This window comes from Synchiropus splendidus, chromosome 11, assembly GCF_027744825.2.
Source record: "Synchiropus splendidus isolate RoL2022-P1 chromosome 11, RoL_Sspl_1.0, whole genome shotgun sequence".
Classification (NCBI taxonomy): domain Eukaryota; kingdom Metazoa; phylum Chordata; class Actinopteri; order Syngnathiformes; family Callionymidae; genus Synchiropus; species Synchiropus splendidus.
Genome location: NC_071344.1, coordinates 16,804,744 through 16,822,558, shown reverse-complemented (window position 1 = coordinate 16,822,558; position 17,815 = coordinate 16,804,744). Strand labels below are relative to the sequence as shown.

Below are 17,815 nucleotides of genomic sequence, written 5' to 3'. Positions count from 1 at the left end.
TCTGACGTTTGTCATCCTAGCTATCTCAACCTAACAATCCATTTCAGCCATTCAGTTTACGACCTGATGGCTTTGGAATCTGATATCATTCCAGTCATGGATGGTAGGATCACCAATCCACGGCAAGTTTTACGGTTTAAATCTGGTCATGAAAAATGAAGTGTTGGTTAGTGAGTTGAAATCAACAACACCAACTCTCAGATGCTTCAGTCTAGATACAGATCCCTCTGGAGCTTTATCTGAGGGGAAAAATGGGGAAGTAGTACCTGCCCTCAGTCACCCTCATCTAAGAGTCGTATTGATCTCACTGAAAGTCACCATGGTGGGTCCATCCATCCATTTTTATCGTCCTTTCCAAGGCTGGGTCTTAACTTCCCACTCCCTCACTCGAACCTCATTCGACTCTGAATTCCGACACTTTGCCAGAGACCCATAATCCCTCCAGTGTTTTCTGGGTCAGCCCTGGGGCCTCCCATAGTTGGAGATGCCAGAAAAAAACCTCTAGATAAGGAGGAGCTAAGGTCCTACTCTGAGTCTCTCCTGGATGAAAAAGCATCTTCCTCCATTTATATAGGAGACAGTCACGACACTCTGTGCTTTTCCATCATTGCCCCAAGCTGGGGACCCTGGATGAGTAGACCTGGGGTGGAGCTGTCAGCCATTAGGCTTTCAGAGTCGGACCCTTGTCGACTAAACTGTTGGAATCCAAATCCCCCTTCACACTTGCACACTCATTTTCCAGACTGCCTCATTGGCCTCAGACCAGGTGGTGAACCAAGCAGGTCGAGTCATTCCAGGATGTGTTGATGTCAGGGCTGTTTCTGCTGGGAATTGCTACTGACCTCTTTTGACTTCACATTTGGGAAATATCAAGCCATAAAATGGTCATTTTGGATGTCGCACACATCTTGGAGGGTTAAATAAAACCAGTTCTGCTGGTGTCTGTCCTCCAACTCTGTTATATAAAAGACAGCTGAGCCTCTGGTTATGATATTCTTGCTCTAAATAAAACCCTTTGACCTTCTGAGCCTTTATCACCTCTGTCGATCCAGTCAGATGAGTGTGAGCACCCGTATCTCGCTGCCCATGTTGGTGTTGCTTGAGCCTGGGCTGGAGGAAAACAAGAGTCTAGCAAGTCACATGGAGGTCCGCTGACCCCTGCGGGGATTCATTCAAGCCGCTGAAATGAAAGCAGGAATTAAGAGATAAAAGTGCTTTTTGCGGGTGGAATCGTCACACTGCTGTGCAACAGCCTCCATTTTCTTTTCATGTTTTATATGAGGGCTAAAAGTAATATCCTCTCTTTGACCATGGATCCCATTCTGGGGCTCGTAATTTATATATAACAACCACATTCTTTTCATTTATTTCATATTATTTTTTCATTTTACCGGCACTTTCGTAACTGTGCAACCGAAGCCGAGGTCAGACCTTCGGGAGATAACCTGAAGGACCCCATCAGAATTGAGCCGGGCTTCTGCTGTGTGGAATTACATTAAAACCACAGACCATCAGACATAAGTCAGAGAGATTTGACAGAAAAAAATAGCACAGGCACATATCCGTCTGGCAAGAGAACAAATCTCTCATTGGTTCTGCTTAGGTCGGGAATGTAGGTCTTACTTGTGTAGTTTAGATCTGTGAGTCTCGACTTTGCTGTTTTGGTGATTTTACTGACCATAAATCCAGACTAAATCTTGCCCAAATCTTGGTGAAGAACCTGCAAAAGGCCTAGCCTTGACATCTGAAGCCATCTGTGTGACCAAAATATGGCCATCAGAATGACGCTTCAGGGAAGAATCCTAAGAAAAACGGACTTGTCAACAACTTCATTTTCACTTCTCAACCTTCAATTCTTGAACCACAAAAAGCTTTGATCAAGGTGTAGGACTTTTTCACCCATAGAGTCCTGTGGTCACTTGAGATTGAACCCAAACATTATTGTCTGGTCCTAGTAGTGTCTTGGTCCTCAGTGTCACCAGAGGTTATGGTCGTAATCCAGTCTTGTCCACTCCTCTTGTGCGCCTGGAGACGTGGCTTTACTCCTGGAAGGTCTTGCAGGTCTAACCTCTCTCTTGACCTCGGAAACTTGGTCGCATTCTTGACCGTCTGTCCTTCTCTGCTCTTCAAGCTTCGAAAGCCGAGACTGACTTTTCTTCGAAGGTTTTATTCTTGTGTGCTATCCAGCTCCCTCGTGACAGGGTCTCATCCTCAGGTGAGGCTTCTCAAACTCTAGGGTGACAGGCCTCAATACTCCTCCATTTAAAGCCTTTTCTTTAAGAAACAATAATCTAAATCTAGTTAGTTTGTGATGGCTGTTTTTTGAGACATGGTCAAATAAATGACAAAGACATTTTTTATTGTTAAAACTAAGAAGTTGGTGCTCTATTTAATCAGGATGTCAACATTCAGTGACCAGGAGAGGGGCATCTTTCGCCTTCCAAAAATCAACGGACTTGTCGAGGGCTCGGTCTCTTCTTGGTTTTTGACCCCTAAATGTCTTAACATTCACTGATAAACTATGTTTGGAATGATTCACTTTTGTTCTCCTTCTTTAAGTATCCAATCTTGTCCTTGTTATTACCATGTTTAGAAGCTTCCAACTCCAGTCTGAGAACCAGAAAAAAAGGCGAGTGAGGTCAACAAGCACTTTCCCTGTCTTCACTTTTTCTCCTTGCTTCAAAGACTTCTCTGTCTTTTCCTCCCCCGACTCATTATTATTATGACACTATTTCGTCACCCAGCAGTCGGCTTTTGTAAAGTCTTGCAGAGAACCAAGAGGGGATGAGTAATCTCCACTGGCCACCACAGGGAGCTTAAAAAAATACTCAGTTTAAAGGTTCTCTCGACGTTGTTTTGGTGAAGTCCGGGAACTCTGGTTTCCTACCACAGTCCCAAAACATGCACTTATCTTAACTGGTGACTCTAAATTGTCTGGATGTCAGTGTGAGTGGTTTTTCTGTTTGTGTGTCTTGTGATGATGACCTGGTGACCTGTGTCTTCTATGTTGTGCTGCCGTTATGCAGCTAAAGCGCTGTTTGCATGAAATTGTCTGGTGCCAAGAAGAGTTACATGTCAAAGACAATGGAAGTGAAGTTGGTCTGAGTCCAGTCAGGCCACTGACTAACTTATTTTGAAGGGCAGAACACATCACACACTGTGCCGATGTATCACGTAGATGCTGTGGCATCGGAGCTCAGTAGAGGAGTGACCCCCGAAAACACTTGGAGATTAATTTTTTATGAGTAAAATGGATATGGGGTTTCGGCTTGGGTCTCGACATATATTGTTTTTATTATATTGTTCGCCATCTGAAACATGTTGTGTTCGGAAAATCGCAGACTGTGTTCCATCAGTTTTACTTTGTAGTTATATTGTGGGTGAGTCAGGATGAGAGAACATGCCTTAGCACTTCAAGATGTTGCCTGTTGCCGTCATAAGGTGGCGATTTTTTTCAGGAGAACTGCATCAAAGGAACATAGTCCCACTAAAATTGGTGCAATTGACGTTGGGAAGTGGACTTTTGCGGCCTATACTGAGGTTAAGGGAAGCCTTTATGTTGACGCTAAGTTGTTTCAATGTAGTAAAAAAACGTTTTTTGGAGTGTTCCAGGTGGGTGAAGACGGTGTGAGGGAAGACATTTGGATGCTCTTAGGAGCGCCGTCTCATGCCTTACCTAACCCCAACCTCCTTCTCTCTCTGCATAAATATGCAACACTGAAGGCTGCTTTTGTTGTGGGCATTGACTTCCCAACGTCTATACACTGTATCAGAGTGGGATATGTTGCTTCAGCAGAACCTTGTTCACGTATTGGAATTGATTTATCATCAACATCTGTGTGAGTCTGTGATTCCAGTTCAGCTTGAGGACTGGAAAAAGGATATGAGTTGCTCAGCCTGTTGACCGGGTTTAACTTTGTCAGCAGGACTACTCTTGATAACACTCAAGTGCATGCACCAGTAAACTGATGGTTTTATAGTTCACTCTTCAGCGAAAGTGAAACATAAACTACCTAAAACGTTACTAAAACAGCTGTCTGTTTCGTCCACTGATGGAGCAGGAGTTTGTCTGCCTCAGTGTTGCACCAGAAGGTGTGGAAAAGCAGGAGGAAAATATACAACCTGCTCGGCTTCACTTTGAAGAACAGCCGGCTGGAACAGCGACACTCTTTATCCTCTGCGGTTCGGCAGCTACTGGAACCTTGTGCCACGGCGGGGCCAGCACTTGGAGTTTATATTTAAACAAGCAATGATTTCTCTCCACCACTTCCACACGAGAGGGAGGGAAAATAAGAGGCAGTCTGTAATTCACAGGAAGAGATTTGAGGAGGGTGAAGATGAAAAAAAGACGGGCAGAGGTTGTAAAAACAGAGGGGAGAAGGAGAGAGTTGTGTTGTTGTGTCAGTTGTGGGTTTGAGGGGCAAACAAAATATTCGTCATTGTCGCAGAGCTGAACATGAGCATGGAAAACCCATCACTGACTGTTTCATCAGTTCATATTCCAGAACATGACTTGGCTCAGAGTATACTGTGTTGAAGAGGAAGAAATCGTTGAAGAGAATCACTGTAATTATGGTATGTTGGAACAACTGTTGCGCCTAAGAAATCCAAGGCACGTATGAAAGCAAGCGCAATTCTATTGAAGGAAAATCACAGACGTCTAACAATTTACCATGATTCATCCATTCAATCTTTGTTCTTTTGGGCATTTATACAGGCATCAATAAACCTCTGTATGTTTTTGGACTGTGGGAGGAAACCAGAGCGGTCAGAGGTTACAAGAAGGTCACGTCAGAGCGCACACTTAGAGCACATTAGACAAGAGATCCAGATAAGTAATTTATTCATTCATTCAGGCTTATTGGAAAATTCTGCGTCTGAATAAGTACAGTTTAAAATTTTACTCAAATCTTGAAAAAATACACTCCATTTTGAGATAAATGGTCGATAAATGCTTTCATGTTGAGCAATTATTCTAATGAAGCCTTATTTTAAACTCATGGTGCCTCCTCTGGAAATGAGGCTTCATGAAGCTTCATCTGCTCGTGATGGGTAGCTGAGGTTACAGTGTCGAAATGTTCAGAGGTCACTAGATGGCGCTCTTGGTTTAGAAATTATGTGAGGTTTCTTTAAATTAGTTGTTCAAGTCCAAACATTTCACAGCAGACAGTGCATCACAACACTGTTTCATAGAGCTTCATCAACACTTCAAAACATCCAAAACCTTTTTTTAACGCTCAGTCCTCAGTCAAGACTTTCCCTGGGTGGTAAGTTTGGACTTCTTGAAGTCCATTTTAAACTTATTCCAGGAAGACTGAGGTGGGAAATTTAAAAGGTCTTAATACAGACCAAGCAGAATATTTTGAGAACCAATACCACACTGACTTATCAAACATCAGCTTAAGTGAATGTGAATGTTGGAAGACCATACATGTGTATCCTACTGCAGCACTCGACACAGCACCAACACTGACATTTTATCACATTTAAGATTACCTGGCTGTGTATTAAAATCCTGTCACAAAAGTGGCATGTTATGGGCCCTGAAGGACCATATTTCTGTGTGAATTACTAAAAAACGACACAGATAATCTAAAATTAGACAATTTGGAAACTCGTATTTCCTTTGCTCCTGTCGTGGACGAGACTCCTGATATGCGAAGCACTGAAGCAGAAGAGTAAAACAACAGAGTTTCGCTGAAAAGAAGTGAGACGATACGGTTTTGCCAGTCAGAATTATAACATATATATTTCTGAACATGGTCTCCACAGCAGCAGCCGTCTGTCACAAGGCTTCACACTCCACTAACACTTGCAGCCTTACATCTCCCTCTGTGATGACCGCACCTCGTGTTTGCCAGCTGGGAGGAGCTGAAAGCTCTGAAGAGAGGAGGGAGAAACATGGCAAACAGGACTCACACCAGAGTCGTGATCAAATGTGCACTTGAAAATACCTCACTGTTGTTACTGAACATCATCAGGACATTGCATAACATGATCTAACAGCATTTGTCAAATGCATGCCGGTTTATTTTGACTCTTTCATGGACCTTATTTTAGATGTTTGTTGACTCCTTCTGTCTGCTGTAGAACCATGGGGGTGCCTGTAAAAACACAGCAGCATAACTAAGTTCTCAGACAGAGATTTCTAAACCAAACATTTATAGTAATTATATATCATACAATGCTGACTTTGTTATACTTTATTCCGCTGTGGTCAAAATGAAGCAGGGAAGACGTCTGATTGCACCTATAAAGAGGGACGCTCAGATGTAAATAACCTTCGCTGGAGACTTATCCTCCTGTTTTTAGGCCGACCTCAATTACAGAGTCGTGCGAGTCAGCGACACACATTGTTGCTGGGAAACTCAAAGCTCCGTTGTGCAACCAAGTGGTTTTGCTGCTCCATGAGAAGGAGACGATATTGCTATCCGGAGGTCTCCCACGATGCTATTTAGGAGCTGTCATCTCAACATCGTGAGCTGAACCTGTCATTTCGTTCGCCAGGAATAAACAAGTGCGGTCGCTGTGTGTGAGAGCAGCTTGAGATGAGGTAACAGGCGTTTGCAAGTGAGCTCTTCCATCGGGTTCTGACTCGAGGAGAACAGCACGGAAGGGAACTCGTGGAATTAGCTCTGTTTAACTAACAAGTCAGTGAGAGGGACTCAAATTTCAGGAGCAGGAGGAAGGCGTTCCTGTCAGGAGTTCTATTTTCATGTTCACCTCCATGGACTCATCCACCTTCACCTGTCCTGGCCACCCACCTTAGACACACCTGTCACTTCCCGTTCACTCCCTCTACCCAGGGCTGAGAGATCCATCAATCCCAATCCAATCGTGGAACATTTCAGTCTGTTAGATTGGTTTTTGGCAACTTTTGCCGAGTATTCTGTTTGTAGCATTAGCCACCAAGCTAACTGGTTCCAACCTGGCGTCATGTCCATGTTGTTGCTGAGCTGGGTGAATTTGTTCCCACATTTACTGTATTTACTTGATTTTATTTGCTTTGTAACAGGGCAGCTATGTTATTTTTTTTTTTTTTTTTTTTTTTTTTTTACGTTGTCTGAAGATTTTTCATTCATTCTTTGTTAGACACTGTTACAGTGATTTCCAAATTTTATTTGCTTTATTTGTTTAATGGAAGCAGAATCAAAATCTGGAATTTTTAAAAACAATATAAAGTAAAAAAATAAAAATAAAAATAAATAAATAAATAAAATCAAGAATAATAGAGATTGAATAATATGCCAAAAAAAATATCACAAATAGATCTGTTTTTCTTTTTTTCCACGTCACCCAGGTCTTATACCACGACACTGTACTTCTCCCCAATTCTTCATGGCAGCACTGCAGCCTCTCAACAAGGTCTGTAATTTGGCACTCTGGTTTCCTCTCACCAACCAAGATGACTGGAAAGGTGATGGGCGGCAAATCATTTGAGATATTCCATGGGACTTCACTCCAGCTCCAGAGGGACAAACATCTAATTCAGAAGGCAAAGACAGAATCCCGACACCCTTGGCTGCACCCAGATGACACCCCAGAAAACGTCATAACCAAAAACCTATTTTGCTTCTTTTCCATCTTAACTTTCTCCTTAAAGCAAATATGTTGTGCATGTGTTGACTCCAGTAGCAAAGCAACCTTTAACTCGCCAGACACGCTCCACCTCCAGCGTTCTTGTTTACAAACACTGAGCAAGCATGCTGCATGTGACGTCATCATGTCCACCAACGCACGATTCCGGGACTCGCTCGGGTCATTTGAAGCTCACACAAGTCACTCTTGATTGAAAATGCAAGTGACCTCACAAACACTTGAGCACTAAACCCTGCACACTGAACATAGCCAGAGCACGCAGAGCACCCAAGACTTCGATCTGCTTCTCCTGGCATCATCTTCTGGAAACCTCTTCAGTTGTTCCCTTTGAGCATTAAACTCACCTCTTACAACCTCAGCTCTGACAGACGGCGCCGGGATTCAACTCTAAATTACATTACTCAGAGTTACCTCCTTCCTGGTTTGAATATTTTCTTCTATGATACTTCGTTTATTCATCAGAAACCCCACCAAATTCCCGTCAGCATTTCCCATAAATGAAAATGGTATTTCACAGTTCGACCACTGGTGATCGCCCTGAGAGCTTTGTTCTCGACAGAAGTTCACATCTGTTCCTTATTGCTCCACTCACACCATCTTGATGTGTCTCTGAAGAATTGCCTCACTGTGCTTCTACATCTGCAGCCAAGCTTGCGCTGCGCCGCTAATTGGGGGAGTGTTGCACTGTCAACATTCACAAGCTGTTAATAGCTCACAGTCCGCGCGGCAACTCTCCGCCAGACTCGGCTAACAACAATCGCAGCTCTCTCCTCTCTTTTCTGGAAGTGGGGCCGAGCATAAAGGAGAAACCGCTCAGTCGCATCAGCGGCTCTGCGATCCGTCCGTTCCCTTTAAATTAACTTTCCCCCATTTGTGTCTATTTATCTCAGCGGGTTCCAAACACAGCAAGGATGTTGCTCAGCGGCTATTAAACCGGGCTCATTAGAGGTCGCCAGTGGCAGCTGCGCATCAGCTGTATTTTCTCAGCTTCTGGTGGCTCGGCCTTCAAACCGCCAGCGATTTATTACCAAATCTATTAGTTCAAGCGCCAAGAGGAAGTATTCCGACCGCATGTGTGGACTTAAGCTGTCGAAACATCTTTAGGGGGTTTCGTTTTGAACTCCAACTCAAATATTTTTTCACCACAAATATTCCAGATGCAGATTTAGTTTCTGAAATATGGTTTCTGCTTCCATTATGTGGCCCTTTTAAAGGCCAGGACTGTCTTCTCAAGAAGAGCACACAGTACTGTGCTAATGGCAACATTCAAGAAAGTCCGAGTGATGTTTAGATGAGGCTTCATGAAACAGTATTGCAGGGTTGATGAAACAGTGTCCACAAAAGGATGCTCTTGGTTTAGAAATGATGAATTGGTATGATAAGTACAAACATTTAGCTTCAGACAGCACCATCTAGTGGCCTCTGAAAATCTGCACCTCGTGTCATGAAACCTCATCAACCCTTTGATACTGTTTCATGAAACCTCATCAACCCATCACTACCGTTTGCTAGTGAAACTCTTTTAGAGAACTCAAATAGGAGCTCACTTGTAAGTGCTTGTGACAGCGAAGAGTGATTCATGTGGGAGTGTCTGGTGAAAGGGATTCGAGCAGAGGGATACTTCTGGTATCCATGACAATGTCCTCCCAACAAACTTCTGAAGAAAACAAGAATAGAAACGCTAATAATTAGACCTCATTTATTCCATGTTCGGTTCTAAAGACCAAGATCTATACTTCTTTTTTGGGTGTTTCCTCAGCAACCTTTTGAGGTTACTACAGGTTACTTTTGAGGCATAATAGCAGTACTGGAGATAAGGGAGTGCTGACATGAGAGCTTGTCTTATATTGCTCCGCTGCTACTAGTCTGTTAAAACGTCATAACTGGAGATGACTCAACATGACTCAGAATTTTTTGGTGTTTGCCGGTTTGCATCCAGCCTGAGACCTTTAAATGTAATGCATGGAAGTGATGAGTGTCTATAAAAAAAGAATCTACGAATGAAGAAAAATGGGTTAAAGTATGATGACTTTTCTCAGAGAAAAAAGGGTAAAAAGGTTCTACCACCACCAGGGGTGTATCTGTGTGTGTCCCATTGTGCCAGGAATGCAGCGCCCCCCTTCGATGACTTTGTATTGCTACCCATTGTTGGCTGGAGTCCTTGTTTCGACTCACCTAGCAACAGCTGTCTTTGCCAAGCATTGCCAAGTGGCTACTCAACAGAAGGGAGGGAGCTGTCCGTGGCTCAGTATTTCCACTTTCTTGAGGGGAAAGTCCCACAAACTTTGGCTGAAATGACTCAGTATTTGTCGGTGGGTCAGAGCTCAGGCAAAATTGTACCGACACTGGACTTGACACTTCATATGAAAGTCAGGTAGCAAGACTAAAAGCTCACCCGTCTGGAGGTTCTAACCAACACCATTTCTTTGGTAGATCATGTTGCTTCACAATCAAAAATGGTGCGACAAGTGAAGAACGCAGAACATCTGCCCATCGAGGGAAGTAGGAGAGAGTGCCCGCAAATATATCAAATTGTTACGTTTCGGCTAACCAAACTCTCTGTTGTTGATTGATGGTTTGGATTCCAGAGTCTGTCATTGGGCTTGGCTGTTTCCCGGCATCCAGAAATGATGCCCAGTTGGAATTTTAAGCTGCCTCAGTCGAGGATAGGTTTCTGCCGGAGTGACACGCTAATGACGGACGCTAATAACAGCTGGGATTGCTTCCATCGACCCTGCCTCGCCATATATTCGTGCAGAAGAAGAAAGTTAAAGACTGAGCCAGAACTTCTCTTCAAACACTACCTTACACCAAAAACTCAATTCCACTGACAAAACCGACCTTCAACAGTAAACTCTAAATGTCTGCATTCTTTAAACACGCCTGCCTTCACAGCCCTTCAACATCCCACCGCCTTGTTTCCTTTGCTGCGGCGGTAGCGAAATGTCACAATGTTCCCCTCTTGCTGTCCATCACCAGAGATAAGAGGGTGAGGAGCGCTGACATGTTGGACAAACACAGCTTCACAGGACTGAAAGGTTGCAGAGATTAGCCTCTGTGAGAAGACCAGGGACCCAGGTATCAGGCTGCTCTGTGGGCGTGTTTGCCTCTTGCCCCTCAAGTCAGTGAAGCTTCAGAACTGCCTCCCCACAGGCCTGAAGAGACTATTGTGGGAGCTAAGAGTGGCAGATTTGACTGTATCAGACGCTCTATATTGACACGTACTGTTAGTTGCCTCTCTGACAGCAGACACCTGTGATATCTGATGAGCGTATTCCAGTACGAGTGACTTTTATTGACTTCATTTTTTGAATTTCTCAGCCTATTGACTTGTGACAGACTGAACTCATATAACTAACAGTGTTACATAAGCAATCTCTGTTCATGTCAGGAACGATGTGCAGCACGAATGTTGTCGCCTCAAGGGGTTGGTCAAGTCGGTGTTCGCCTGATCAGCAGGTTACTATTCTCTTGCTTTGGCAATAAACAATAATGGGTTTTGTCAGTTGAAATACTTCACCGTGACGACAAGTGGACACCATCTTGCACTGAGGGGATTCAATCCCAGGGTACGTGGACGTGTACGACAATCATGGCGAATGAACTGAGATAGCAAATGATGGCGTAATTGGCTTCCAGACCCGATTACTGTCTGCATTTTCTGCCTTGGATCCAAGGCCCTGTGTTCTACGAGGTTGTACAGAGAGACGGACAGCTGAAAGTCAAAAAAACGATAAAGGAAACACGTTTTTTTGGGGTAGGTAGGTAGGTAGGTAGGTAGGTAGGTAGGGAGGTCAGCTTTATTGTCAAATATGCTACAGTACAAGACATATAGCATTGATGAAATATCTGTCAGACCTGGACGGCATGACATATAAAAATCAACAAACAGGAACAAATGATAAATAATTGATAAATAGACACAGCAGGACACATGGGACAAAATCATCATCACATCAGTCTATCAGCCGCTGGGGGGAAGCACCTAGCTCATGAGCAGCATGAGCAGCATGGTAACATCCTCTGCCCTAAACCCTCGCATTGGCTAAAGAAAAAAGTCTCAGAGGAGGGGTCCCCCACCCAGCACGGGCAGACGTGCAATGGATGGAGCCAAAAGTGCATGGTGCAGACCAGGAAGGGAGTTCAGCATCATGACAGCCTGGTGGACGAAGCTGGCTTTCAGTCTGCTAGTTCATGCGTGGTGAAGGCGGTGTGGCGGGTGGGTGGGGTCTCCTGCGATCCTCAGGGCTCTCCGAGTGCGGCGAGTCTTGTAGATGTCCGGGAGGGATGGAAGAGGCACCCTGATGATCTTCTCAGCAGTCACACGCTGCGGGGTCTTGCGGCAGGCGATGGTACATAAGACGAACCACACTGTGATGCAGCTGGTTAGAACACTCTCGATCGTACCTCTGGAGAAGGTGCACATGAAGGGGGGACGGAACTCTGGCTCTCTTCAGCTTCTGTAGGAAGTACAGGTGCTGCTTTCTTGGCCAGTGCTGTGGTGTTCCAGGTCAGGTCCTGGGAGAAGTGAACACCCAGGAACTTGGTGCTGGTAACCTGCTCCACAGCGGCACCAGCGATGAGAAGAGGGGGATGCAGGACGGGTCGTTTCCTGAAGTCCACCACGATCTCCTGGGATGTTCATGAACACAGCCCTTCATCCTCACCATATAGCCCATTCTCTGAGGGCCTCTCAGTTGGTTCATAAATGCTATTTCCATCCCTTTTCATGAGTCTACAGTTGGGGTTAGGCTCTGGATGGCTCACTCATCATGATATCAGTCCTGTCATGTCACGACAGTTTTGGATAAATCATCGCTATCGACCATACGGCACCAATCTGGTTGTGTCTTATGAGAGTATTGTATTCCCTGCACTTTCAATTAGGTGATCCTGTCAGTTCCAGGTGGTTAGCTGGTGGCACTTAGAAATGTCCCAAGTCTCTTCCGCTAATTCGGACATTTTTTTTCACTGCTCTCTTTCGCAGAGAGACCTGGAAACTCCCGCCGTTCCACCATCTCACCAGGACATCCAAGAGTTATCGGAGACGGTCGCTGGCCTCGGCACTGTGGAAGAAGTCTTGAAGTACTTGGAGCCGGAGCGATGGCAACTGGACATGGACGAGCTGTACAAACCGACGTGGCATGTGCTCGGCAAGTCCTTCATCCTGAACAGGAAGCCCAGAGGTAGGAGGTGTTCCTCGTCTGTGACAGGTCGAGCAGTGGCTCTTTTCTGATAACCCTCTGGTGCGTCTCCCAGGAGGAGTGGATCTCAATCAGCTGCGTGAAGATGTTCAGCTCTACAGCTGCACGCCACGGAACTTCTCTGTGTCCTTGCGGGAGGAGCTGAAGAGAACGGACGCCATTTTCTGGCCCAGTTGCCTTCTGGTCAAGCGCTGTGGCGGAAACTGCGCCTGTTGCTCTCATCGCTGTTTCGACTGCCAGTGCGTGCCCTCCAAGGTCACCAAGAAGTACCACGAGGTAAACATGGGGCAGGAGAGACAGCTCTCCTTAGCACACTGCAAAAAAGAGGGTCCTCCAAACGTAAGATTTTAACACCGATATCAAGCATAAAAGTGTTTTTTTTTAGTTTAGTTTTAGTTTTTAGTAAAATTATCTGTCCATGCATTGAGCTATTGTAGTCTACTTGAAACAAGCTCAATACTAGAAATAAGAATTCAATGGTGAAAGTGTGTAACCTAGAAATAAGCACAATCTGCAGAATTCTAGCCCATATATTACTTCAAATGAGTCTCGGTATCAAGAGTAGAAACAAAATAATGAATACCAATATCAAGGGGAATTGACTGGGTAGTTTAGGTTAAATAAAGAAAATCTGAAGCAAGTTTCTTCATCGCAAAGTAAGTATTTTTCATTAAACATACTGCAATAATAATGACATAGTAAAACAAGCTGAAATATTTTAACTTTGGAAACGATGTAACAGAACGCAGGTCCTCTCCACACAAATCCTACAAAGTTACGGTGCTAACTGTATTTGTAAGAAGGGGAAACATCAACACAAACATCCCAAATAAGAACAAGACAGATAATTCACAGTATCACACAACAACAATCCTAACTATCCATTTTTATACCTCAACCCTACTCTCATAATCCTTTGCTACAGAGGTAGCATGGATCGCTACAATGTCCTAAATTTAGCATAAAACATCTGGTTTTAAGATGGTGAAATAAATGACTGTTTGACAACGAGTTGTGACATGGCTTTGTCTCAACATGCTTCAAACTAAGAGCAACGATAAACACTTGAATAAAGCAACAAGTATTGTTTTGATGAGACAGGACAGTGATGTAAAATATCATATTTTACCAGTCAGTTACCTCATTTTCAGATTTCCTGTCTATTGTAGACAGAAAAGATGAGGTTATGCTTGAGATAAGACTTTTTTTAAAAGTCAAAAACCAGAAATAAGGAATCCATACTTAAAAATATCATCTAACACTTCAAATCTAAGTTTCCTTTATCTTGTGAAAAAAACACTTAATTTGCAGTGTATATGGCACGGGGTGAGGTTGTGATCTTCCGCCAGTGTTGATGTCTGTGTGCGGTCTTGTTGGTAGGTTCTCTTGCTGAAGCACCGAAGCGGCACCAGAGGCCTGCAGAAGTCCATGACTGACGTGGCCCTCGAGCACCACGAGGAGTGCGCCTGCGTGTGTAAGGACGACTCGGACTGACCTCACAGGAGTGACGGGATGATGGAGATGAACCTGTAACTCATCCGCTCGGAGCTAACAAGGCACTCTTCCTGTTGTCCTTTCGCTAAGTGGATGAAGGGAACAGATTCCCATAAATCTCCGGGCTGCCGTGTCGAACCAAAGACAGAGACTCAGAAGATCACTGGAGCTGATCAGGACTGTGTTCCAAAATCAGAGACAACAAGTGCAGTTTCACTTCTTTCGTTTTAAATTTGTCATCAGCTTTTTTATAAATGCATTTTATACGAATGAGATGTTCCGCTTGTTTATTAGTGCCACACATTCTGAGCTTTCCATGGCATTTGTTCTCAAACTGCATTGATATTCAGAGTTCGGTTCTAACTTTAACTGAAGTTTTGTATATATTTGCATCCTCTTTATTTTTTTAAACCACAGTGGCATCCGGTCAATTCTGCTCCATCAAATTTCCCTGTGACATATTTATTTACAAAATCATTTTCCATTTGTGTGATTTTTTTTTTTTTGTGTATATTTTTGGCCTTGATTTTCTCACATGATTTTCCCTCTTTTTCATGAATACATCATGTACGTTTCCAGAAATCTCTGTTCGAACAACTTATTTATCACTTTGTTTTTGTTTTTTTGCAGCAACAGTTTGTGTACTTTATGAAATAAATGTTTTCATTTGTAGTTTTGATCTTGTAATGTGTTTGATGATTGAGATCACTGTAGACTTCAGCTTGGAACAAAGAGAGAGGAGCTAACTTTTAAAATATCGATTTAAAATGGTCAACATCAAATGCTACTAGAAAAAACAAAAAACAGACTGAATATAATTGAAAATTCTGTCTTGGTTTTGGCCTCTGACAAAAACAACCTTGTGTTGGAGCTAGTTTGGTATTGAATCTTGTGCCCACTGAAGAAACTCATTCCTGTGCATTGACAGCAGGGTCAAAAGTCTGAAACTGTAAAAAGTGATTAGACCCCAGAAAAATCAAACGAAGACGTCCGTTTATATTGAAAATAATAATGGAGCAGTTTGTGATTCAAATCTTTTTTTGGAATTTGAAACATTTAAAACTTTGCTTTTTATACATCCGTAACAGGAGAAAATGTGGTTCCTTGCATATAAAAATAAAAATACAAATACAAATACAAATAAAAATGGAAACGGATAAAAAAAAACATTTTAACTATTTGAATGAAATGCACTTAGAAATACACTTTTATTCATTTATTCCTTTTGTTTGTTTTGTTTTTTGTACTGTTTTGTTTTTGTAATAGTCTCAGAACAAGTCAGAGTGAGTGATATATTGGCTGAATTTAAAAAAGTAATTCTATGTAATGTGAGAGAAGTTTATTTTTTGCTCAACATGTTAGACTTGAATTCATTAAATATTTTGTCTAACACTGACTATAAGGGGAACCATGGTCAGTTTTATGATCCACAGTCCGTCCTCAGCCACGCAGAGACAGACAACCTCTTCCGCACACTTCCACTCTGGCATGAGCGCCTCACTTCACCCGCTCTCATCAGCTGACCCAAGAGGAGGCTCTCATTTGTCCACTTCATGCGGCCAGTTATTCCCCTCTAATGTTCGCCCTGGCACTCATCTGCGGCGACACCAGATGCTCCAGCAAAGATCCGCCAGCTCCTCGAGCGGTTTATGACAGTAATCAGCAGGCGCTTCTTTTTTTTTTTCTTTCTTTTTTTTTCATGGATGAACCCCGACTGGCTGGAGATGAGCCACAGGCTGGATGGAATCTCTTTCATGGGCACAGAAGTCCGACGCACCTTGCAGAGAGTTTGGCTCCAACTCCACGAGGTGGAGTCTGTGTCAACAGGTCTCAGATGAAAACGGCCCAGCGACAGGCCTGCGCTGTGTTTCCATAATGACAGGCCGCACTCGTGGTTCACGCTGCATCAGCCGTGGGAACATACGAGCCGAGGTCAGGAAATCATTCGTGAAGCTCTGCGGTAAACATACAGTAGGTTAAGTTGCCTGACAGATGTCTCCTTTTTCAAGCCCCCGCCTCCGCCCCCCTCGCCTCATTACTTCCTACGCTCAACCACTTCAGTTCACCACAGCAGGATGAGAGGTTTGTTGAAAGCAGAACTTCCTGCCGCACATCCTACAACGACCTAACCGCGCTGAAGTAGAACAAAAAGATGCTTCGCTCTCAGTGAACGTCAGCTGAAGCTCTGTATTTTTTTCTCAGCTTTGGTCCTTCACCTGCCTCTCCTCCATCTTCATCAGTCCCTCAGCAGACCTCCAAGCACCACACCGTCATGAGGCTCAGTAAAATACAAGAATCCACTTGTCATTTAAATGAGGCCCAATACATTTGTGACCATACACAACATGTGAGCTTTGAGTTTGTACATCTGGTAACGCTACAATGGTTCCTGAAAGCGCTTCTCTCTCCGAGCCTTTATAGCGCCACTCGCAGCACGCTGGCAGCTGATCAAGGCTCTCGCAGAAAGAGAAATGGAACGGAGCCATGAATAACGTTATTAGTTCCACCTGTGATATACCTGATACGCCGAGTAAAAATATCTCCACTCGCCTGTGACGTGAAGCTGTGCTACTTTTGTCCAATCCTGAAACACGTTCGGATTTTAATCGCTCTGCGAGGCGACCGCACTTCTTATCTGATTTGTCGCTCCGTATCTAATTATCAACACAGATTAAGAGAATTTATCCGCCACCGCTGCCGCAGCCAGAGAGGAAGCCAGGAGATTAGAGGATAATGAGAAATCGCGGCAGGTGAGCCCTGGCTACGCCTGCTGACTCCCGACATCTGCTCGATGTGCTCGCAGATATCTCTGTTTCACTTGTTGTCATGTTGATTCTATGTGAGTGTGTATAGATCAAGAGTAGCAGCCGACTGGTCTCTCTTCACCTCGGCTTGGAATCTATGACCAAGCTATCAGCAGGAAGCCAGAAGAAACCACTGTGGATGAGAAGGACTCCCCATTGAGACACAGAACAGAAACATCCAAGACCTTTAAAGAATCAACTTTCCTGAGTTTGGGCACTACATTGTCAAGTTTTGCTCAAGTCTTGCAGACATGGGGTCAGTAGTGTCACAGTTGAGACCAAGTCGAGTCAAAGTTTGTTAGTTTGTTCCTGTAAAAGTCTTTCAGTTCTTGTTTTATTTTGAATAAATGACAACCATTTCTTTTGCAGTAAGAAATAAATGTGTGTCTACACGACTAATAGACTCAGTCTAAGGCCCTCCAATGACTTGGACTCAGTCAAGACTCGGCCACGGGTTTGGTGGTCTCGACTGCAGCACTGGTAGTGAACCTGGATGGTGTGTAGCTCAGATGTTGGAGCAGATGTCCATCAGGATGGAGTTCCCATCAGTGTTGCCACAGCAAGTCCAAGTCATACCATCCTCTTCATCTACCACATCCATGAACCGCTTCATTTTATTCCTGGTGTCTCCATCTTCACCATCTTCCAACGATCTTCCAACACATTTGATCTGACCCTCTCAGGTAGGTAGGTCAGCTTTATTGTCAAATATGC

General features: G+C 43.9%; 1 protein-coding gene across 1 annotated transcript in view; it reads left to right on the top strand.

The window, feature by feature from the left end:
- The window catches only part of pdgfc (platelet derived growth factor c), a 58,565-nt gene extending 43,679 nt beyond the window's left edge, over positions 1 to 14,886 (top strand). Inside the window, exons 4-6 of the mRNA XM_053879331.1 lie at positions 12,587 to 12,785; positions 12,859 to 13,079; positions 14,184 to 14,886. Of these exons, the coding sequence (XP_053735306.1) occupies positions 12,587 to 12,785; positions 12,859 to 13,079; positions 14,184 to 14,297 (534 nt within the window). The 3' untranslated portion in view covers positions 14,298 to 14,886. The remainder of the gene's footprint in view (positions 1 to 12,586; positions 12,786 to 12,858; positions 13,080 to 14,183) is intronic.
- The last annotated feature ends 2,929 nt before the right edge of the window (positions 14,887 to 17,815 follow it).